The sequence below is a fragment of the Bubalus kerabau genome, chromosome 15 (genome assembly GCF_029407905.1).
Source record: "Bubalus kerabau isolate K-KA32 ecotype Philippines breed swamp buffalo chromosome 15, PCC_UOA_SB_1v2, whole genome shotgun sequence".
NCBI lineage: Eukaryota > Metazoa > Chordata > Mammalia > Artiodactyla > Bovidae > Bubalus > Bubalus kerabau.
In genome coordinates this window covers 47,986,058-48,009,021 of record NC_073638.1, presented here as the reverse complement: position 1 = coordinate 48,009,021, position 22,964 = coordinate 47,986,058, and the positions used below count along the sequence as shown (strand labels likewise).

General features: G+C 42.3%; 1 protein-coding gene and 1 long non-coding RNA gene across 5 annotated transcripts; one reads left to right on the top strand and one right to left on the bottom strand.

The window, feature by feature from the left end:
• The first annotated feature begins 3,918 nt into the window (after positions 1-3,918).
• On the top strand, positions 3,919-22,570 carry LOC129629060 (tripartite motif-containing protein 6-like). Of its 4 annotated transcripts, none has more exons than XM_055548845.1 (8): positions 3,919-4,007; positions 12,787-13,276; positions 13,763-13,858; positions 14,542-14,772; positions 18,906-18,928; positions 21,035-21,135; positions 21,398-21,424; positions 21,627-22,570. In XM_055548845.1, exons 2-8 carry the CDS (start codon positions 12,854-12,856, stop codon positions 22,187-22,189), a joined length of 1,464 nt encoding a protein of 487 aa, XP_055404820.1. In that variant the 5' UTR covers positions 3,919-4,007; positions 12,787-12,853; the 3' UTR covers positions 22,190-22,570. The 4 variants fall into 4 exon arrangements, with proteins under 4 accessions (XP_055404820.1, XP_055404819.1, XP_055404818.1 ...); XM_055548844.1 differs by having other exon boundaries at positions 3,975-4,081; XM_055548843.1 differs by lacking the exon at positions 3,919-4,007 and adding an exon at positions 4,417-4,551.
• On the bottom strand, positions 4,068-5,407 carry LOC129629066 (uncharacterized). Its single transcript, XR_008703063.1, has 3 exons — positions 5,248-5,407; positions 4,957-5,010; positions 4,068-4,195 (listed from the first exon to the last, which is right to left on the bottom strand). It is a non-coding gene; the product is annotated as an uncharacterized LOC129629066 (long non-coding RNA).
• Positions 22,571-22,964: the final 394 nt, after the last annotated feature.

The window sequence follows — 22,964 nt, the reverse complement described above, 5'->3', positions numbered from 1 at the left end:
TTGGATACGACTGAGTGACTTCACTTTCACTTTTCACTTTTCATGCATTGGAGAAGGAAATGGCAACCCACTCCAGTGTTCTTGCCTGGAGAATCCCAGGGACGGCTAAGCCTGGTGGGCTGCCGTCTATGGGGTTGCACAGAGTCAGACACAACTGAAGCGACTTAGCATCAGCAGCAGCAGCAGCACTGTATATATAATAGGTAACCAACAAGGACCAACAGGGAACCACACTAAATATCTTGTAATAACCTATAATGGAGGGGAATGTAAAAAAGGAATATATATATAAAACATACATATGTGTTGTGTGTATACTTATATATATGGGCTTCCCTGGTGGCTCAGACAGTAAAGAATCTGCCTGCAATGTAGGAGACCTGGGTTCGACCCTGGGTTGGGAAGATCCCCTGGAGAAGGGCATGGCAACCATCTCCAGTATTCTTTCCTGGAGAATCCTCATGTACATAGGAGCCTAGTGGGCTACAGTCTATGGGGTTGCAAAGAGTTGGATGTGATTGAGAGACTAAGCACAGCACAGCATATATATATATATATATATATTCAGCTATATATATATAGCATATATATATATAAGCACAGCATTATATATTATAAGCACAGCATATAATATATATATATATTCAGCTATATATATATAGCTGAATCACTTTGCTGTACATCTGAAACACAGCATTGTAAATTAACTATATTTCAACAAAAATTTAAATAGAAAAAATCAATTTCAGATTCCTCCTTCTGCCTTCCTCCAATATGCTGCCCTTAGTGGGCCTAATCATTCCATCTTAGCAACTTGTTTTATCAGTTCCTTCATATTTTCACTCTACTGCTTTAGTTTCATCTGGACTGTTTCAATAGTCATTGATCTCCTTGATCTCAGCATTGGGCATTTCCAAGTCCCCAGCTATCCAGCCACCCTCGGATCTATCCAAAACACAAATAACTGAATTTTCCATTGCCTGTGAGAGAATAAAATCAAACCCCATGGAATAGATTAATCAGGCTTCCCAGGTGGTGCTAGTGGTAAAGAATCTGCCTGCTAATGCAGGAGACATAAGAGACGAGGGTTTGATCCCTGGGTTGGGAAGATCCCCTGGAGGAGAGCATGGCAACCCACTCCAGTATTCTTGCCTGGAAAATCCCATGGACAAAGAACCCTCATGGGCTACAGTGCCTACATAGGGTTGCAAAAAGTCAGACACAACTGAAGGGACTTAGCACACACACACAATAGGAAATAGATGAGCAGATACATTACAGGACAACAGCTATTCATTACCTGATCTGCCAGTTAATTTTAGGCAAACAATGTAAATCGGGGGTCTCAGAGTTTCTTTGTAAAGCAGATATTTCATACCTTTCACTAACTTCTCTGTGGTAAATTGTATTTCAAGTGTAAAAATCAAATCTATAGTCACATGAAGATATCTTTTTAAGGGGTGGGGGTGAGTGGATTGGGCTTGAATAAAGTAGGGATTCAAAATTGTGGAATAGGGTGAAGGAAATAAGAAAGATCAAGGAAAACTTGTTAGGAGAACTTTAAAGATAGACATTCTAAAAGCAGCAGTGTAACTTCTACCTTGAAATTCCGGAATAGCTATTCTCAAAAGAAAAACAATTCAGAAAAAGAAAACGCAAGTTGTATTTAATGGAATGTTATAAACTCTTTGGTTTATTAATCCTCACGTTTTAAAAAAACCTTTTGATGAAATGAATTTTGAGCTAATTCCTGAGCTAGATATCATCCTTCTTTTGAATCTATTCCTTGCTAGATACTGGTCTTCTTTAATAACAAGGCTCTCTTGAACTATCTTTTTGGCTTTTTGCTCTGTTCCTTCAAGATACCTGGAAATATGTTTCTTCAGTGGGCTCCTTTGAATATCAGCTCACATTTCTCTTCTTACTCATAATTTTCATCTCTTAATTTTACCTTTTCTTCTGAATAGACGTCATTAACAGAGCAAAAGATCTGGCTATACGTCGTGATTCACTTATCCTTAATTTCCACCTACACTTTGTCATCAATTTCAGGAAGAGAAAACCAATTATTAACAAATTCATTGTCTTCTATCTATACTCAGTAGAATCTAGTTCAGCAATTTTCCTCCAAATTAAAGCAATAATTAGACATTTATTTTCCCCGGATTTAGGCATTGTCTGTCACCTCCAGACTTCTTCAACCTGATCAGTGCTGCCAGGTGATCTTTTCTTACATAACATTTAGACATTGAAAATATTTCATTCCCAACTACACCCTACCATCTCTCTCTCTTTCACACACACACACATACACACACAAAACTCCTTAATGATTTCCCAACAATGTCAAGACAATTCAATGAGGAAAGAATATGTTCCTGAGACAACAGGCTATCCACACTCAAAAGAATAAAGCAGAACCTCTATCTCACACAGTAAAAATGAACTTAAAATAGCTCATAGCTCTAAGCGTAAGAGTTAAATTATAAAATCTTTAGAAAAAAATATAGGAGAAAGTCTTCATGACTTTGGGTTAGGCTTCATAGACATGACATCAAAAGTACAAGTGACAAAAAAAATGGACTTCATCAAATTTAAAAATCTAATCTTCAAAGGATGCAATCAAGAAAATGAAAAGACTACCCTTAGAATGGTAGAAGATATTTTACAAATCACAGAACTCATAAAAGACTTGTATTTAGAATATATGAAAATCTCAGAAAAAGACAAATAACCCAATTAAAAAAAGGATCAAGGACATGAATAGACATTTCTCAAAAAAGGTACACAGATAGTAAAGTGTATGAAATGATGATAAACACTATTAGTCCTTAGGGAAATGCAAATTAAAATAATGATGAGATAGTACTTCACACAAGTTATTATAAGAGAAAACAAAACATATAATAACAAGTACAGGCAAAGATGTGGAGAAACTGAAACCTTTCTTACAAAGCTGGTGGGAATGCAAAATATTACAATCACTTTGGGAAACAGCCCGGAATTTCTTCACAAAGGTAAATACATGATCCAGTAATTCTATTCTTAGGTATATACCCAAGAGAAATAAAAAGCCTATGTTTATTTAAAAAAAAAATTTGTACAAGAAAATTCATACACATTATTCACAACAGCCAAAAAGTAAAAACAATCCAAATGTCTAAAAACTGATGAACAAAATGTGAAAAACCCATCCAATAGGGTATTACTCAGGCGTCAAAGGAACAAAATACTCATACAAGATACAACATGGATGAACCTAGAAAATATTATGTTGAATCACAGAGCCCTCTGCTCTGACTTTTATCTGGACACCCTCATAGGTCCAGGCCCTCCTTCCCTAACTGCCTTCCCAGACCAAGTCAGTTTCCTTGGGGCAGAAAGTTTAACCTTTCTTTTCTTCTCAGAATTGCTGTGCTATCAAACCCCTACAGTTGAAGTTCCCGAAGCTTCATAAAGCTTACTTCTATCCCTGAGGACTTAAGAAACATTAACAGTCTCTCAGTTATATCAATTAAAATTAGATACGAAGTTATATCTGTAATACAAGTTCCAACTATATTTGTAATTTTAAATTGATAAACTTTAATGATCTTTTTGCAAAGCATGCCCTTATAATGCCAAATTGTTACCTTTCCTTATTCGTATAATTTTATAAATTCTTTTATTCAGACATTTTAATTGATATTTTAATATGGAGTATAGGTATGCGTATCCTAACACTGACATAAGGTCGGAAAGCCAAACTGAAGACAATCTACAAGTACCAACCCTGGCCTTCAGGAGTTGGCCGAGGCCTCTCCATTTGCGGTTCAACCGGTAAGCGGAACCGCCTTCTTGAAGCTGGATGTGGCCTTGGAGTGCAGGACCCAACGCAGCTCTGGACAAATCAGCAGCATCTCCTCCCCCCGGCCCCGCCCCCGCCCCTTTCCCCCTGAGCCTTTTTGCCTCGTTGGCGGCGGCAGCAGCTGTAAATCCTCGGCTCTGATCTAAGTCACAGATTGCAGGTTGGTGAGCGAATCCATTTTCTGGCCAGCCGCCGCTGTCCCCACTAGTGTTCAGAGTTTGACCCGTCCTACAGGTTGGTTGGGGGTGTTCGCGGGTGGAGGCCGAGTGAGGGAGACCTCTGCAGTTTTGAGATGACTCAAGTTCAGGAAGGGAGTGAGGAAGACACACCTTTGGAGCTGGGAGTAGCCTGTGTAAAGGTGGTGATAATGAAACCCTGATTCTGGAAGCTAAAGGATGTCGGGGAGTCACCTCTGAAAGTCCTGTTAGGGAATGACGTTAGGAAATAACGGCCGAACTGGGGACTGGCTTGGATCCAGAGGTCAGCAGCCCCTCCCCCCATCTCCAACTTTACTGCTCCAGGAAGTGAGCACCGTTTATCCTGCCCCCACCCCCCACCCCTCCACCCCTGAGGCCCTGACTCCTCCCAGAGGGAGCTGGGGGATGAGCCTTCCGGGCGCGCTCAGTCTGACCTGCGGGCTGCGTGCAATATCCCCATAGCGGGCAGGGCGGCGACCCGCTGAGCTCAGGAAAAAAGACCTTTTCGTGAGTAGTCTGTTCTTCAGAGACTATTTTAAAAACCTTTCGTTTGCCTTGACTATCTGAAGCCTCTACGTGCCCTTCACGCGGAGATATCTGCCCTCTGTGGCTGGACCACTTACTGTCACTTGAAGTGACAGGGCGGTAGAAGAAATGGGGTCCCTTCCCTTGTGGGGCTCATGATACAGATACTTTCTTTTTCATCCTCACTGCGAATGAGCTCAGAGAGATTAGAGACAGCGTTTAATCTGTCAATGAAGACAGAAATGTGTGGTTAGGAGCATAGGAGCTGTGGCCAGAGTGCCTGGGCTCAGCGTCAGTCTTGGACACTTAGACCCAGCCTGTGTGCCCCCTACCTGTTGCTTGAGCTTCAGCTTCTTCTATCTATGTAATGGACAGCGTCATACTTACATTCTAGAGTTCTGGTGAGGTTTAAGTGAGGCAGAAGTTTAAACAGGAGAGCGCCTGAAAAAATCGTAAATACTCAAAATATTAATCAAACTCAATGCCTACCTTAGAAAAGTACGAAATCAAAAATTTGGAAAGAATACCGATTTACTGACTTTTACTCTGAAAGCCGTTTTAATATCGAGTTGTGAGCTTTCATTCTAAAAGATGTTTCAGATCTAAGTATCAGTTCATTCTCTGCCATTCCCCACCCACCGTCACCCCTTTCTATTTTGCACCCTAAATTGCAATTACCTGGGAGGAAAGCAGAGCTTCTGAGGAGTTAATGTGCATATGATTCGCCTGAGATCTTATAAAAACGCAGATACTGAATTGGTCTCTCTGAGGCCCAGAAATTCTGGATTCCAGTGAGGCAAGTTAGCAGACCACTTGACCATTTTCTAGAGGCTGCTTCTGATGTAATTGGTTCCACCCAGTCCTGGATTTGGCTTCTTTCATTTGCTAATTTGGGCTTCCCAGGTGTTGCTAGTGGTGAAGAACCCCCTGTCAATGCAGGAGAGACGTAAGAGATGCAGGTTCTTTCCCTGGGTCGGGAAGATCCCCTGGTGGAGGGCATGGCAATCCACTCCATTATTCTTGCCTGGAGAATTCTCACGGACAGAGGAGCCTGGCAAGCTACAGTTCATGGGGTCCTAAAGAGCTGGACCGGATTGTAGGACTTTCACTTTCATTTGCTAATTTGATCTTCAGAGCTCTTCCCTTTAGGCTCTGGTATCTGCTCTCACACAGCGGGACTCATTTTTCTGCCACCCACACTGCTCTTGAGACATGGGACTCTGTTGGCTTTTCTTGTGTCATTTGGGCTGCATTGAGCAGTAGCCGTTGGTGAAGCGCCTAATGGGATGAGGGCAGGGCTCACGCAAACCCTTATAACTGAATGTTAGCTGAGTCTGTTTTCTTCCTTTCCCCAGGTTCAACTTCATAACAAGAGACATCAGCTCTTACATAATCTTTTCTGTTCAAGAATCTTACTCTGCCTTGAATATCTCAAGTAGAGCATTAGATGGAAAAGTTATATAGAATTATAGAGCCACATATATAATTTAAATTTTTCTATTGGGTTCATTAAAACATTAGAAGAAACTGATTTTAATATATTTAACTTCATGCTCCCCAAATATATTTAAACAATGTAATCAATATTTTAAAATCCATTAATGAAATGTTTTAGATTATTGTTCTTACCAAATCTTTCTTACCAGATTATTTACTTCTTACCAAATCTTCAGTGTGTATTTTATACTTCAGATCAGATCAGGTCAGATCAGTCACTCAGTCGTGTCCGACTCTTTGTGACCCCATGAATCGCAGCACGCCAGGCCTCCCTGTCCATCACCAACTCCCAGAGTTCACTCAGACTCACGTCCATCGAGTCAATGATGCCATCCAGCCATCTCATCCTCTGTCGTCCCCTTCTCTTCCTTCCCCCAATCCCTCCCAGCATCAGAGTCTTTTCCAATGAGTCAACTCTTCCCATGAGGTGGCCAAAGTACTGGAGTTTCAGCTTTAGCATCATTCCTTCCAAAGAAGGAAGGAATCCCAGGGCTGATCTCCTTCAGAATGGACTGGTTGGATCTCCTTGCAGTCCAAGGGACTCTCAAGAGTCTTCTCCAACACCACAGTTCAAAAGCATCAATTCTCCGGTGCTCAGCCTTCTTCACAGTCCAACTCTCACATCCATACATGACCACAGGAAAAACCATAGCCTTGACTAGATGAACCTTTGTTGGCAAAGTAATGTCTCTGCTTTTGAATATGCTATCTAGGTTGGTCATAACTTGCCTTCCAAGGAGTAAGCGTCTTTTAATTTCACGGCTGCAGTCACCATCTGTAGTGATTTTGGAGCCCAGAAAAATAAAGTCTGACACTGTTTCCACTGTTTCCCCATCTATTTCCCATGAAGTGGTGGGACCGGATGCCTAATTTTCCGATCTTCTGAACACAAGTTAGAAATGTGCTGTCAAGCATGGTAGCCCCGTGTGTCTCCTGAGCACTTGAGATGTGGCTATACGTCTAATTTCCAATTGACAACACATTTCTAACTTGTGTTCAGAAGATCGGAAAATTAAGCCTCAGTTTTTCTCATTGCATTTCTTCTATTTTTTGTTAGCTCTACTGAGTTGTCATTTACATTTAATAAGTTGGCAATTTTAATAAGCCTACAATTCCATCAGGTTTGACCATATACAGTTGTCCAAACAACACAGTCATGATATATATAGGGGATTTCCATCATCCTCCATACTTTTTTGTGTCCCTTTGTAATTTATCCCCTTCTGGCAGCCCCGGGCCCTGGTATCCACTAGTCTGTTCTCAAATAGTAGACTTTTTTGTCGTTTTTAGGATTTCATATAAATGAAATCATACAGCACCTTATCCTTGCTGTCTAGTTTCTTTCATTTTGCATAATTCTTTTGAGATTTATTTTGTTGTATATATCAGTACGCCCATTTTATTGTCTGGTAATATGCACTGAGGTCATGGTTTCAGCTCACTAGATCTCTAGCAATGCCTTGTACTCACCTTACTTATCTCACAGATTGTTTTCTTGGTCTGGGGCACTTTCTCAGGCTCTTCTGTAAGGGCTTGTTACTGGCAGGCAACTTGATATCTTTTTAATCTTATTACACTCTCAAGAGGGGAAAATTGATGTCAATTACAGGACCTGTCACCAGATTCAGTGGGTCCATCAGTTGGGGTGCATAGCCAATGAACCACCGACTACTGATTAAAGTAGAAGTGTTTCTTACTTGTGACAAGTAAGGAGACAGGGAGAAGCTCTCAAAAACTGTCTTTCTGAACAGCAGGATCAGGGAAGTTTTGTGTCTGGGGTGCATGGCTATTCATGAAATGGCAGGTTTGATCTTCCATGTAGTATGGGTTTCTCTAGCTTGCCAAAAATGGTGAGCAAACAGGTGCTTGGTGGTTTGCTCACACTGTGGTTATCTTGTTGATTGGAATGCACTGTAACCTTTGTGAAACATCTGGTATTTGAAACTTTTTGCATCTTTTTGCAATGGTTAGTTTCTGCAAAACAATGCATACCTTGGTTTAACTCCATCAGTTCCCTGCTGCTGCCTAGCTAACAGATTTTGTTTTCTTAAATTTTGCCCACACTGAGCATGTTGTACACAGTATACATCCACCTTTGCTGGGGGCCAGTCAAGAAACATAGAATTATATCTGCTCTCAGTCACGCTATGGCCTACCTTGTACATGAGGGTCACAGCTGGAATCAGAGTACCTTCAAGTAGGCAGTGCCTTTGTCAGCTGGCTCTTCTTTGGTGACCCAAACTAGACTCCTAGGCCCATTCCTATATAGACAAGTGGAACATGTGGTTTCCAATGAGTGATTGAATGCTGCTGCTGCTGCTAAGTCGCCTCAGTCGTATCCGACAATGTGCGACCCCATACACGGCAGCCCACCAGGCTCCCCCGTCCCTGGGATTCTCCAGGCAAGAACACTGGAGTGGGTTGCCATTTCCTTCTCCAATGCATGAAAGTGAAAAGTGAAAGTGAAGTCGCTCAGTCATGTCCGACTCCTAGCGACCCCATGGACTGCAGCCTACCAGGCCCCTCCATCCATGGGATTTTCCAGGCAAGAGTACTGGAGTGGGTTGCCATTGCCTTCTCTGTGATTCAGTGCTGGAATACTATAAATAAATACTTTTAAATTTCTTTAAAATTATGTGATTTAAAACAACAGTAATATAATTTAATGACTGAAAACTTTCAAGAATGAGAAGATATTTTTCAATGAGGACATCTATATTAATTAAGCACAGACAAAAAATAAAGTTAGGGTCAGTTCCAATATCTTGAGTTGTCTCATCAGAGAAGCTACTAGCTTCCTTAACTAACCCTTATGTGAGCCATGGAAAAAAGACTGGGCCAGGTCCAGCTTTCTTACCTTGTCCTTAAATGCCATCTTATTAAATCTTGTAAATGACTTGAGATAGTGGATTTTTTCCCCCTAGGTCCGAAAGTAGGAGGAAGATATGAAAGGGGTAAGAAAATGATGCATTCATCCTTATAAAAAATATTTATATAGAGCTATCCATTCATCAGATTTTGCTGTATCCCTGTTCCTGGTAAAAATATGAAAGAGGCTCTTTTCATCATGGTAATAGGGCAGACCACTAAAGGATTGGCAAGCAATGGTGGTATAAATGTAGTGACAGCCAGTTTTTACTGAGACTCTTCTACACAGGCTCAGGTAATTTATGACAAGTGTGCTATAAGGGAGGACTTGTCATCAGCAATTCACAAAATCACATCTCAGATCAGGAATTACCCCAGTGTTCCAGAACCAGAGACAGACAAATTCAGGATTCAGAGCTGCATCTGTGTTACCCCAGTTGGCAGTGCCTTCTTTTCTCATCTCATACTCTCAGGGAAGGGGAAGCATGGAGTCCCAGGGATGTGCCGTGAGGAATGAAGCAGAGCAGGGCTGGAGAAGGAGCCTGCAGATAGCTTAGGAAGTGCTGTAGGATGCTTTCAAACATCAGAAGAAGGGAGCTATCATGCTGAATCAGTACAGCTGAAAAATGAGACAAGCACCAGTCAGGAGTGGGTAGAAACAAGCTGAGCCACTTTGTGATCTGAGTGCCTTTGCAGGTAGTGTGTGGGGGTGGGGGGTGCATAAAGGAAACATTCTCTTCTTTTAAGGACCAGACAACAACTGAGGTTTGGATTTGCATAAAACTAGATTATAACCTTTGCTTCATCAGTTATTCATTCCGAGACCTTTGGTAATTGACTATCTTTTTAAGAAGTTCACTTTTCACATTTGTAAAAAAGAAAAAGAATTACTACATTTATCTGACTGAGTTATTATGGGATTAGATTATATAATGCCTGTAAAAAGTTCAGCCATTGCCTCTCACATAAAAAGCAATCAGAAAATGGTCTCTGTGATTATTTTTTGTTTTCCACTGTCCCTTGCAACAAATAACTTCATGGGTACATACTTGCTTGCATTAATAATGATTGTCTTGGCTATGTGTTCAAAAGAGGTTGTGTTTCCTGCTCACAGTCTGAGTGGTACACTTCCTTGTACGGGATTTATTTCAATCATCCCTATCTCCCCATATCAGCTACAGCACCGTGCTTTACTCAGGTCTTTACCCATAGCTGCCTTGTGTAAAAGCTGTGGAGTTGGGAGAGCTCTGAACCAGAAGTCACAAGATAGCCTCTCCCTCTTTTTTTTTCCTGTCATATAATTTTTTTAAATTTAGATATAGTTCATATACCATAAAATTCACCCTTTCAAGGTATACAAATAAGGTTTTTTTGTTTTTTTTTTTTTAATCACAAAGGTGTTCACTAGCACCACTGTCTAATTCCAGAATATTTTCATCACCCCCCCGAAGTGATTCCAAATGCATCAGTAGTCATTCTCTAGTCCCCGTCCCACCAACTCTTGGCAGCCACTAATCTACTTTGTGTGTCTGTACATTTACCTACTCCAGATTATTTTTAACTTTTATTTATTTATGCTGCACTGGGTCTTCATTGCTTTTGCATGGGCTTTCTCTAGTTGCAGCAAGTGAGGGTTACTCTTCATTTTGGTGTGCTTCTCACTGTGGCTTCTCATTGTGGTGACTTCTCTTGTTGCGGAGCACAGGCTCTTAGGTGCATGGGCTTTGGTACTTGCAGCATACGAGCTCAGTTGTGGCACGTGATCTCTAGGGCACAGGCTCAGTAGTTGTAGCACATGGACTTTGCTCCACTGCATGTATAATCTTCCTGGACCAGGGATTGAACCTGTGTCTCCTGCATTGTCAGGTGGATTCTCATCTACTGTGCAACCAAGGAAGTCCTAGACATTGCTTATAAAAAGAGTTCTATAATATGTGATCTTTTGTATTTGGTTTTACTCAGCATGTTTTCACAGCTCATCTATCTTATTAAAAGTATCAATTCTTTATTCCTCTTTTTCCTCCATTTTTATCTTTTTCTCCTATTAGTGATTCTGAAATACTTTCCCCAAATGCTATAAGACTTCTGTCCCAAACACCCCCCACCTGTATGCTAGGTCTGCTCTCAATGAATTATCCTATCCCTAGACCATATGTGACCTCATCTGCCCACCTGTCTCTTCCTCTCCCATTCACATGGGCCCCTTAATCCTCCTGCTAGAGTTTTGGACAGGCCTGATAAAATCTTGTCTCCAAAGCACCAAGGTCAATGCCAGACTTTGAGCACCCTTAAGACCATCTTTGCAGTCCATGGGGTTGCAAAGAGTTGGACACGACTGAGCGATTGAACTGAACTGAACACCATCTTTCCTGGAGAAGGAAATGGCAATCCACTCCAGTATTCTTGCCTGGAGAATTCCATGGACAAAAGAGCCTGGCAGGCTACAGTTCATGGGGTCGCAAAGAGTCGGAGATAACTAAGCGCTAACACACACACACACACCCATCTTTGGGGTTAAAGTTACAAGATTGAGGATGGAGCTTTGAACTAGGACTCGACATGAGAAGTGTTGCCGGCTCTGTGATATATAAGTTGTGTGATTTTTATAAAGTTGCTTAGTTTCTCTGTTTATCAAAAGGCCAAAAATAATTTATTCATAGTTTTCCTATAAGGGATAAAGCAGGGGAATATGGTTTTGAAATCACAACTGGTTATAAAAGTGTTGGTTGTAAAGATATGACATCATCTTATTGTGGTCATTGTAATTTCTTTGGGTTTTTCTGGGAAAGTGACCGTGAGAGATAAAAGGGCTCTGTGTAAAGCTCTGTAGCTCTGTTAGAAGGTGGTTGTGCCTTCCCAATAAATGATAACCTTTGAATTTAGAGATTAGATCCAGGAGAGCCGTGCCAGCATGATGGCAAAGAGAGGTGAAGAAGCTGCTGAGAAAGATCTAATCATCTATGGAGAGATGAGGAGGTTCTGGTTTTCTTCATCGAAAGTTGAGGACCTGTGTGTCAGGCACTGAACTCATTCAGTAATAAGAAAACAGTCTCTGATCTCATGGAGCTTATATTCCAGTGGGAGGATTCAGACAATTAAAGATGCATATTGTTGTTTAGTTGCTCAGTCATGTCTGATTCTTTGTGACCCCATGAACTATAACCCACCAGACTCCTCTGTCCATGGGATTTCCAGGCAAGAACACTGAAGGGGGTTACCATTTCCTTCTCCAGGGGATCTTCCTGACCCAGGAACTTGCATCTCCTTCATTGGCAGGCAGGTTCTTTATCACTGAGCCACCAGGGAAGCCCCCCAAAAGAAATGTATTAGGTGGTGATAAAAAGAAAAATAAAGTCATTGAGTATATGGAAAGTGATGGTGTGGGTGGCTGTGCCTTAGCTAGGCTTGGCAGAGGAAACCCTTCTGGTAAGGAAACATGTAGGGAGAAAGTTGAAGGAAGTCAGAGAGTCATGTGGATACCAGGGTGAAGGGGCTTCCTTGCAGTAGGAACAGCAAGTACAAACATTCTGAGGGAGCAGCATGTTCTGGTGCTTTGAACACTGAGGATGTGTGTTTGTGGGCTGAGAAAAGGTGAAACAGATTCACCTAAAAGCCACTTCTTTCCAGGATCTCATTGTCCCTTTATCCAGTGAGTAAAAGGAAATTGTTTTATTGCTATAATGAGGGTGCAAATTGATGTCTAATGTGAGGCAGGGGCAAAGAACATGTTTGAAGTTAGAATGAGAAGTTCCCATTACCCCAGTGCTTGACCTCTTTATCCAGAACAGTGAGCCTCCCTTTGTCTCCTTCATTTCTTACCCCAAATCCTTTTTCGTTTGCCCATCTACCCAGGATTCCAAACACAAGAAGCACCTTAGAAGTCAGGGTTGGGCAGGCAGAGGCCAGGAAAGTGGCTACAATGTCTTCAGCAGTCCTGGTGGACATCCAAGATGAAGTGACCTGCCCCATCTGCCTGGAGCTCCTGACCGAACCCCTGAGCATAGACTGTGGACACAGCTTCTGCCAAGCCTGCATCACTGCAAACAACAAGGAGTCCATGTCTGGCCAAGAGGGGCAGAGCAGGTGTCCCGTGTGCCAGACCAGCTACTGGCTTGGGAACCTGCGGCCCAATCGGCACCTGGCCAACATAGCCGAGAGGCTCAGGGAGGTGGTGCTGGGCTCAGGGAAGCAGCTGAAGGTGATTCTTTGTGCGCACCATGGAGAGAAACTCCAGCTTTTCTGTGAGGAGGATGGGAAGCTCATTTGCTGGCTTTGCGAGCGGTCTCAGGAGCACCGTGGTCACCACACATTCCTCATGGAGGAGATAGCCCAGGAGTACCAGGTGGGTGCCCAGGTGGAGGGAAGACAGGCAGGAACAGACTGCTTGGTAGATTTTAACTTTTCTTTATGCTCTAATCTAATTTCTTTGTAGTCCTCCCATTTACCTAGAGGGTGAACCTAGAAAAAGCCCTTCTGACCAAGAGCAGAGACCGTCTCTGTCTTGCTTACCACGATCGGCCCTGCATGAGTAGAGACTGCTGCTGAAGACCAGCTGGGGGCTAGACAGGTTGAGTGCAGGGGATATATTGGCAGTGAGAGTAAAGAACTTAAAGTGATTCATGTTCAGGTGGTTCCCCCGCAGAAAAGAGAATGTGCCTGTTCTCACTGGTTTCCATCCCTTGTTTGTAAAAGGTAATTTTGACCTCAGTTTTTCATTCTAGGGCTGGCATCTCCTGAGGTCAGCATAGTTTCTCCCCCATTCTTTCCATGTCTCGGCACTGAGACAGTTTGACACTTGACCCTGCTTGACTTGATGTGTTTCTTCCAGGAGAAGTTCCAGGAGTCTCTGAAGAAGCTGAGGCAAGAGCAGCAGGAAGCCGAGAAATTAGCAGCTGTTATCAGAGAGAAGAGGATATCCTGGAAGGTAAGAGATTCTTCTGAAGGTGTCCTGGAGCAGAAATCAAGCCAGGGCATGGGAGCTGAGGGCAAAGGAGACCCGGTTTTATCTGTTCCCCACTTTGGCTAGATAAGCTTCCTTTTGCCCAGTTCTTCACTGCCAGCCTTCCAAACAAGCGTATTGTTCTTGGTGCCGAGTAAGGGGGAGAGAAAGGGGAATAGAGAAAGGGGAATGAACATATCAAAGGGAATCTAGGTTTCTGAAGATAATCATATGGGAAAATAACCATAGTCATTGGCAGCCCTTAATTAAGGATTCTGGACCTTGTTCTATAGTTTCAAAAGTTGGAAAATAGGTCAGGCACAGGCCAGTCATTCTTATATCAATGTTGAAAACTGGAAGAGGAGGCTGATGCCTAGTCCTGACCGGCTAGGGAAGATGTTTAGAATCTGAACCACCCCCAGGAATCAAAGTCTCTGTCTTAGAAGCCTAGATAAGGCAGCCTGGGGCCAGTGGTCTGAGAAGAGCTGAAAGGAGAACAGGAGGAAAGAGCAGGTTCTGCAGGGCCTACTCCCTCATTTGTTCCTCCAACCCAGTGAGACCTTCCAGGAAACCAGTGCGGAGCCTGCCTCCCCCACCCCTCCGCCCCTTATACAGGAGACCCTCAGCTCAGCAGACTAGCAGCCTCTTTCTTTTCCATGTTCCTTAAGAATCAGATGGAACCTGAGAGACACAGGATCCAGAAACAGTTTGATCAGTTGAGGAGCATCCTGGACAAAGAGGAACAGCGACAGCTGAAGAAGCTGGAGGAGGAGGAGAGGAGGGGGCTGAACATCATAGCAGAAGCTGAGGTCGAGCTGGTCCAGCAGAGCCAGTCCCTGAGAGAGCTCATCTCAGACCTGGAGCGCCGTTGTCAGGGGTCAGCAACAGAGCTCCTGCAAGTAAGAGTAGGAAAGGGGCCTGCGATCTGAGAGTCAAGACCAAGAGAAAATAACTCTCCTTCCCTTCTGATGTGGGACTCCTATCCTGGTGGAGGAAAGAAAAAAATTTCCTTTGATCATACAGTGCCTCTTTGCTATTAGACAGTTCAAGATTTATCCATGGATAAAGCATAGGATAATTAAAAGTACAAATGCTAAGGGATTGTCTCATTTTTATTTCCTATGTATAAAGGATAGTCCAAAAGTTAATTCAGTACTATGTCAAAGATCTTGTATAGTGAGTGATATTTTATAGCATCAGTTCTCAGTCTTGGTACTATTGACCTCTGATGCTGTGTTGAGATTGGTCAGGTTCCTTTCACCCAGATTAGTCACAGGCATACACAACCAAACTCAAGTACTTTAGACATTTTTTTATGTAATCACCAGCTCTTCTTTGCTGTGACTCTCTTCTGTAGGACAGAATCATTGAACATGTTATAATAGAAGTTCAAACAGAGCTTTTGAAGAACAAAGAAAGAACTCCGGTCTCTGTGCATATATAGACTAGGAGGGTGCAAGCTGTCAAATCCAAAAATCTGATAGAGAGATTTGAACTGAGGTGGAAATCTGAGTGGCTATTTCTTCATAGAGTGAATAGTGTGACTGTTAAGTTGAAGCAGGATGTACCTTGAGACATTCTGAAACCTTCAGGCTATTCCTTATTTTCTGTTTGGTTTCTTGCTTTCCTCTTGCTGTCTTTCCTAGTGGAATAATCATTTCTTTACTTATTCTTGGGCCCTAGTTCTGGGGTCAGTTCAGTTCAGTGCAGTCGCTCAGTCGTGTCTGACTCTTTGCAACCCCAGCACGCCAGGCCTCCCTGTCCATCGCCAACTTCCAGAGTTTACTCAAACTCATGTCCATTGAGTCGGTGATGCCATCCAACCATGTCATCCTCTCTCGTCCCCTTCTCTTCTTGCTTTCAATCTTTCCCAGCATCAAGGATCCGGATCTTTTCAAGTGAATCAGTTCTTCACATCAGGTGGCCAAAGTACTGGAGTTTCAGCTTTAGCATCAGTCCTTCCAATGAATATTCAGGACTGATTTCCTTTAGGATGGACTGGTTGAATCTCCTTGCAGTCCGAGGGACTCTTAAGTTTTCTCCAACAGCACAGTTCAAAAGTATCAATTCTTTGGCGCTCAGCTTTCTTTATAGCCCAACTCTCACATCCTTACATGACTACTGGAAAAACCGTAGCTTTGACTAGACAGACCTTTGTTGGCAAAGTAATGTCTCTGCTTTTTAATATACTGTCTAGGTTGGTTATAACTTTTCTTCCAAGGAGCAAGTGTCTTTTAATTTCATGACTGCAGTTACCATCTGCAGTGATTTTGGAGCCCCCAAAAATAAAGTCTGACACTGTTTCCACTGTTTCCCTATCTATTTGCCATGAAGTGATGGGACCAGATGCCATGATCTTCGTTTTCTGAATGTTGAGCTTTAAGCCAACTTTTTCACTCTCCTCTTTCACTTTCATCAACAGGCTCTTTAGTTCTTTTTCCCTTTCTGCCATAATGGTGGTGTCATCTGCATATCTGAGGTTATTGATATTTCTCCTGGCAATCTTGATTCCAGCTTGTGCTTCTTCCAGCCCAGCATTTCTCATGATGTACTCTGCATGTAAGTTAAATAAGTAGGGTGACAATATACAGCCTTGACATACCCTTTTCCTATTTGGAACCAGTTTCTTGTTCCATGTCCAGTTCTAACTGTTGCTTCCTGACCTGCCTACAGATTTCTCAAGAGGCAGATCAGGTGATCTGGTATTCCCATCTCGTTCAGATTTTTCCACAGTTTGTTGTGGTCCACACAGTCAAAGGCTTTGGCATTGTCAATAAAGCAGAAGTAGATGTACTTCTGGAACTCTCTTGCTTTTTCTGTGATCCAACGGATATTGGCCATTTGATCTCTGGTTCCACTGCCTATTCTAAATCCAGCTTGAACATCTGGAAGTTCATGGTTCATGTACTGTTGAAGCCTGGCTTGAAGAATTTTGAGTATTACTTTACTAGCATGAGAGATGAGTACAGTTGTGTGGTAGTTTGAGCATTCTTTGGCATTGCCTTTCTTTGGGATGAGAATAAAAACTGACCTTTTGCAGTCCTGTGGCCACTGCTGAGTTTTCCAAATTTGCTGGCATATTGAGTGCAGCACTTTCACCGCATCATCTTTTAGGATTTGAAATAACTCAGCTGGAATTCCATCACCTCCACTATCTCTGTTCATATCGGGATCATGGGGTAGTTCGAATTGAGGTCATGGGGTCATGGGGTAGTTATTTTCCACCTCTTGGAGCTTTTCCTCATTCACTGCTTCTGATTTCATGTTTTTAGCTTATTCTTGCTTTTTTCTTCATCTTGGATGTTGGGTTGCCCTAATGCTTGCTTCTAACACCACTTATTCTAACCCCTTTACAAGTGTCCTCAAAACGGAAACATTGCTTCATAAGTACAAATGGATAATCAGTGTGTTTAATAGTTGAGGCCCCTGCTCGACTCTTCTACCCAGAACACCCAATTGTCATTTTAACGAGAGTGTTATCTTAGTCAATTTTCGCAGAACTTGCCTATCACAGACTTCCTCCTTCTCTTTTTCGTATCTGTTTAACATTGTTGCTCATGAAGATTTGACAGCTGGACATATACCTGTGGCTTTCAAAATGTGAACCCTGAGAATAAAGCTAAGCTAAGAGGAAAAGGCATGAAGTGGCACCCTGACTTGATCATTTGAGTGTCTTATTATAAGTATGCCTTAAGATTAATACAGCCTTGGGACTCCCCTGGCTAGTCCAGTGGTTAAGACTCTGTGCTTCCACTGCAGGGGGTGCAGGTTCAATCCCTGGTCAAGGAACTTAAGATCCCACATGCAGTGTGATATAGCCAAAAAAAAAAAAAAAATTGTTACAAACCTGAATCTACATCTGCCACTTTACATATTCAAGCAAGTTTGAGTTGTGTTTTTACAAGATACAACCAAAAATAGCTCCACTACTATGAAAATAGTTATTCTTGTATTGCACAGATCAAACCATTGGCCTTTTCTTTTACTGAATTGAAATGTATAGAGCAGAAGTTAGGAAGATTAATTAAGAGGCCATGAGATAATTCTACTCAAATGAATCAGGCAGTGGTGGTGATGATAGTAAAGAGCAGTGGCTAAAAGAAGTTAAGGGTGTGAAATGGACTACTTTGGTCTAAGATGGGATGTTGTGGTGAATATCAGTTTTTTAGGACAGTACTTTGTCTACCTTTGGTGACTGAATGCTGATGTCATTGAAAAAGATGGAAAGTAGCAGAGGAGACTTTATGGTTGCAGAAAAAGTAAGTTTTCTTTCAGACATCTTGAAATTGTGATTCCTCTGGCTTATGTTGTTCTAGTCACTAAGTCGTATCTGACTCTTTGTGACCCCATGGACTATAGCCTTTCAGGCTTCTCTGTCCATGGGATTTCCCAGGCAGGAATACTGGAATGGGTTGCCATTTCCTTCCCAGGGGGTCTTCCTGACCCAGGGGATTGAACCTGCATCTCCTGCATTGGCAGGTAGATTCTTGACCACTGAGTCACTAGGGAAGCCTGTGGCTCATGTACTGGGGTATATAAAAGAAATGTGAACATCATCAACAGGTATTTGTGTTGAAATCAAGAAAAATACAAAGTCAGCAAAGCAACCTAGAGGGTTAGGGGAGGTGGGATTTGAGAACCAGCCGCATTTAAGGCCTTGTGTCCTCAGCAACCGGAATGTAAGCATCTAGATCACAGAAATTAGGACTTAGTCATGTAAGAGCATCTAGGACCAGGCACAGTGCCTGGCAATTAATAGATGATGCACATATATAACATCACACACATACACACACATTTATAAAAATAAATGCACCATGGCATGAGTTGAATCGTTTCCTGATATGCCTGGATAGGGCCTCAGGGAGAGTCTGCCTTGAATTCTTACCTCTGCTTTGTGGCCTCCATATTGGATCATCTCTAGCCCCAACATATCATGGGGTGGTAAGGGTGGGATGATAGACATGGATGTGGCTGTAGTAGAGGACAAGGTCTATTACTCCTTGTCTTAACCTCTCTCTTTCTTTTCTAGGATGTGAGTGACGTTGCGAAAAGGTATGTGTAGAACATGAGGTGGTTCTCTTGGGTTGACAGAAGATTCCTATACCCTGTGAGGAGGGGTAGGATGCTCCTGTGGTAGAGTCATCTTACAGTCAATGAGAAAGGGGAAAAAGTCACCAGGCAGGGAAGATTTAGGACTGTGGTGTCTTGAATTGCTTAGCATGAGAATTTGGGGTCCTCCAGAATAAAGGGAATGGCTTGGTTTCTATGTTAGGAGAAACTGGTTTGTGGTAGGTCACAAACTGAGGACGGTGGTGTCCTTAATCAAGGGTTACAGTATCACTGACTCACCTTGTACCTTGTGATAGAACAAACCTCTGTATACCTGCTTCCAGCCCTGATTCCAGTACTTTATAGCTATCTAAAAATACACAGCGATTTTCTTTGCCCATATACTTTATTAGAGGGAAATTTCCCATTTGCATTTTTTTTTCAGGGTTCAGGAATCAGCTCTAGGGACCTCTGCTTAAGTTTCCCTTTCTCTCTTGGCTTTGAAACAATCCATACCTTGCTACCAAGTTTTCCTCAGACTAGCATTTTTCTCAGTTACAATAAAAACATGGACAGGTCTTGAAAAAAAGTGGCTTTGGCCCTGGAACAAGAATATATTCTGTATCACATACTGTAGAATTTCATTCTTCAAGGTGACCCCTAAAGTTGCCCACATACCTGGTACCTTGAGGCTCCTACGGACATGTGACCTGTGGAGCCTGTTGTCCCTTTGGAAGTTTTCACTCTCGGTCTGGAGGTGAGGACATTTCCTTTCTCCAACTGAGGTAACATTCCCAGAGACTAAGGGACTGTTCTGCAGGTCTTTCTCCCTAGGCATCTGTAAGACATTAAGAACTAAACCACAGACTCTTCAGAGGGAATCCCTTGTCTGATAACTCTGAAAGCCCCGTAGCAGGTCCTGATGTCCTGCCTGTCCACACAGATACCTGTAGACTCTCTTAAGAAGTCACTGATGTTTTAAATATTTTGTGTCTTTTTTTAGAGGTAGCAAAAAATTTCCCAGCCATTATTTTATTTAATATTATACAGTTTCTGGGCTTCCCAGGTGGCTCAAGAGGTAAAGAATTTATCTGCCAATACAGAAGATGTGGATTCAATCCCTGGGTCAGGAAGGTCCTCTAAGGAGGAAATAGCAACCCACTCCAGTATTCTTGCCTGGAGAATCCCGTGGACAGAGTAGCCTGGCAGGCTGCAGTCCATGGGGTTGCAAAGAGTCGGACACGACTTAGTGACTTAGCATGCATTCAGTCTCTAGGATGCAGACAAAGAAGGAAAAATTGTTGTGTTTCACAAAACAACAAACCGAACAAAGAAACCAAAATGAGGCTTTGAGGGATAAATCCTATCAACTTACAAAAAAATTGTTCTATAGTTGAATCAAAAGACTATATTAGTTTAAGGTGTACCACACAGTGAGTCAATATTTTTATACATTATACTCCATTTAAAGTTATTAGAAAATATTGGCCATATTCCCCAGTCTGTACAAAAGATACATGCACCCCAGTGTTCATTGTAGCACTATTTACAGTAGCCAAGATGTGGAAGCATCCTAAGTGTTCATCAACAGTTGACTGAATAAAGATGTGGTGTAGATATTAATAGATAGATATAGATAGAGATAGAGATACTATTTTTGTGACTCTGTGCTCAGTCGTGTCCAACTCTCTGCAACCCCATGGACTGTAGCCTGCCAGGCTCCTCTGTCCATGGGATTCTCCAAGCAAGAATACTGGAGCGGGTTGCCATGCCCTCCTCCAGGGGATCTTCCCAACCCAGGAATCAAACCTGTGTTTGTTGCATCTCCCGCATTGGCAGGCGGATTCTTTACTACTGGTGGCACCTGGGAAACCCAGATATAGGTACTACACAGTCATTAAAACATGAAAATCTTATCAACATGTACACATATGGTGAGAAGCTAGTTTTTAGTCCAAGTCTTCTGGCTCCTATGCCGGAGCTCTTTGCAGAATGATGCTAATTTTCTTCAGGAAAGAATGTTGAAGTTCACCAATGGGCCTGGGACACAGGAATTAGAGGCACCCAAGTTTAGCAGTGTTGGAGTTTCATAATGTCTTTTCTCTCTAGGAGTGAGTTCTGGACCCTGAAGAAGCCAGAGGCTCTCCCCACCAAGCTGAAGAGTATGTTTCGAGCTCCAGATCTGAAAAAGATGCTTCGAGTGTTTAGAGGTGAGGAGTTTCAGGGAACAGAGTTTGGATGAGGGATCATGGTAGTAGTAGGAAATGAAAAGAATGGAGGGCGTGGTTGGTATTTGGGAACAGTGGCAGAGGGAGTGACACAATATGCTGAGGAAGATGCGGTTCATACTTAAAAGGGGAATGAAGTGGCCAGTTCACAATCGTAGAGAATTCCCTGACACTCCCCTCACCCAGGTGAGGGAGGGACAGCAGACCTGAGACTGCTGGTGTGATTGACTCTTTGTTGTTACAGAGCTGACAGATGTCCAGAGCTACTGGGGTAAGTAGAAACTGTGGCCTCTTTAAGCTGACGTGTGCTTATCCTTCCCACTCATAGCCACACACACTCTCAGATATGAGGTGTCGCTATTCCCCCCCACCACCCAGCTCCATTTCCTCCCACTCATCACCTGTGTTTCCTCTTCTCAGAGTCATAAGACCATGTACCTATCCTCTGCTGATGCTGTACTTTTCTCCCACAGTGGACGTGACCCTGAATCCCCACACGGCTAATTTAAATCTTGTCCTGTCTAAGAACCGGAGGCAGGTGCGATTTGTGGGCGCTCAGCTGTCTGGATCTCATCTGGAAGAGCATTACGGCTGTGGTATCCTGGGCTCTCAGCACTTCTCCTCAGGGAAGCATTACTGGGAGGTAGATGTGGCCAAGAAGACTGACTGGATCCTGGGGGTGTGCAGTGATTCAATGGGACCTGCTTTCTCTTTCAACCAGTTTGCAAACAATCGGAATGTTTACTCCCGATACCAGCCTCAAAGTGGGTACTGGGTGATTGGATTACATCACAAGCATGAATATAGAGCCTACGAGGAATCGTCCACTTCCCTGCTCTTATCCATGACAGTGCCCCCTCGCCGAGTTGGAGTGTTCTTAGACTATGATGCCGGCACAGTCTCCTTTTACAATGTCACCAACCATGGCTTCCCCATCTACACCTTCTCTAAGTATTACTTTCCCACAACCCTTTGTCCGTATTTTAATCCTTGCAACTGTGTGTTCCCGATGACTCTGCGTCGCCCAAGCTCTTAAACATTCTGAGTTTATACCCTGTACTCCAAGTCTCTCCTGCATCTCAGTTTATCCTTTCTTTCCTATTGACCATTTGGTGAAGATTTTTTCTTTGTTGATGCAGTATTAGGAAATAACAGTTCTATCTGATGTCAGTTTATGTACTGAATGGAAAATTTTCAACATATATTGTGTCTATAATTATTGAGATAATTACATGTCATTTTTATTCTGTTACTGAATATATTGATATGTTTTCATTTTTAAAACCAACACAAATTTCTGGAATAAACCACTATTATTATTCACAAGCAATACTGGATTCGTTTTTGTTCATACGTTGTTTAGGTTTTGTTTTCATCTCTGTTGATAAAATAAATTGACCTGTAACTTTATATTCCTGTAACATTGTTGTCAGCTTTTATGAAATGCAATATATGAGCATAGAAATTGCTGGGTTTCTTGTGTAAGTGTATATAGAATTGAGTGCTAAAATGCATTCAGTTTTTTTGTGTGTGTAAGTATATAAGATTGAGTGCTAAAACATTAATTTTGTTGGTTTTAAATTCAATTTAAAGAAAGGTTCTAACTTCAATTTTCACTACAAACTTCGTGGAATTTAAAAATCTAAGATACTAATTAAAAAAAATAATTATTCTAAATGGATTGAAATAAAAACAGGGGAGAGGAAGAAAATGACCAATCCAATACAGATTTTTCTGCCAGAATGTGGGGAAAATGTAAAGAGAAAATAATCAATATAAAGCACTTTTACAAAGAGAATGATTTCTTCTAC

Bases quoted from the DNA above. Each gene is read 5' to 3' on its own strand.
- LOC129629060 (XM_055548845.1), top strand. From the start codon at position 12,854: ATGTCTTCAGCAGTCCTGGTGGACATCCAAGATGAAGTGACCTGCCCC. The intron at 13,277-13,762 runs GTGGGTGCCCAG...TGTTTCTTCCAG, and splicing joins AGATAGCCCAGGAGTACCAG to GAGAAGTTCCAGGAGTCTCT. The intron at 21,425-21,626 runs GTAAGTAGAAAC...TTTCTCCCACAG, and splicing joins AGATGTCCAGAGCTACTGGG to TGGACGTGACCCTGAATCCC.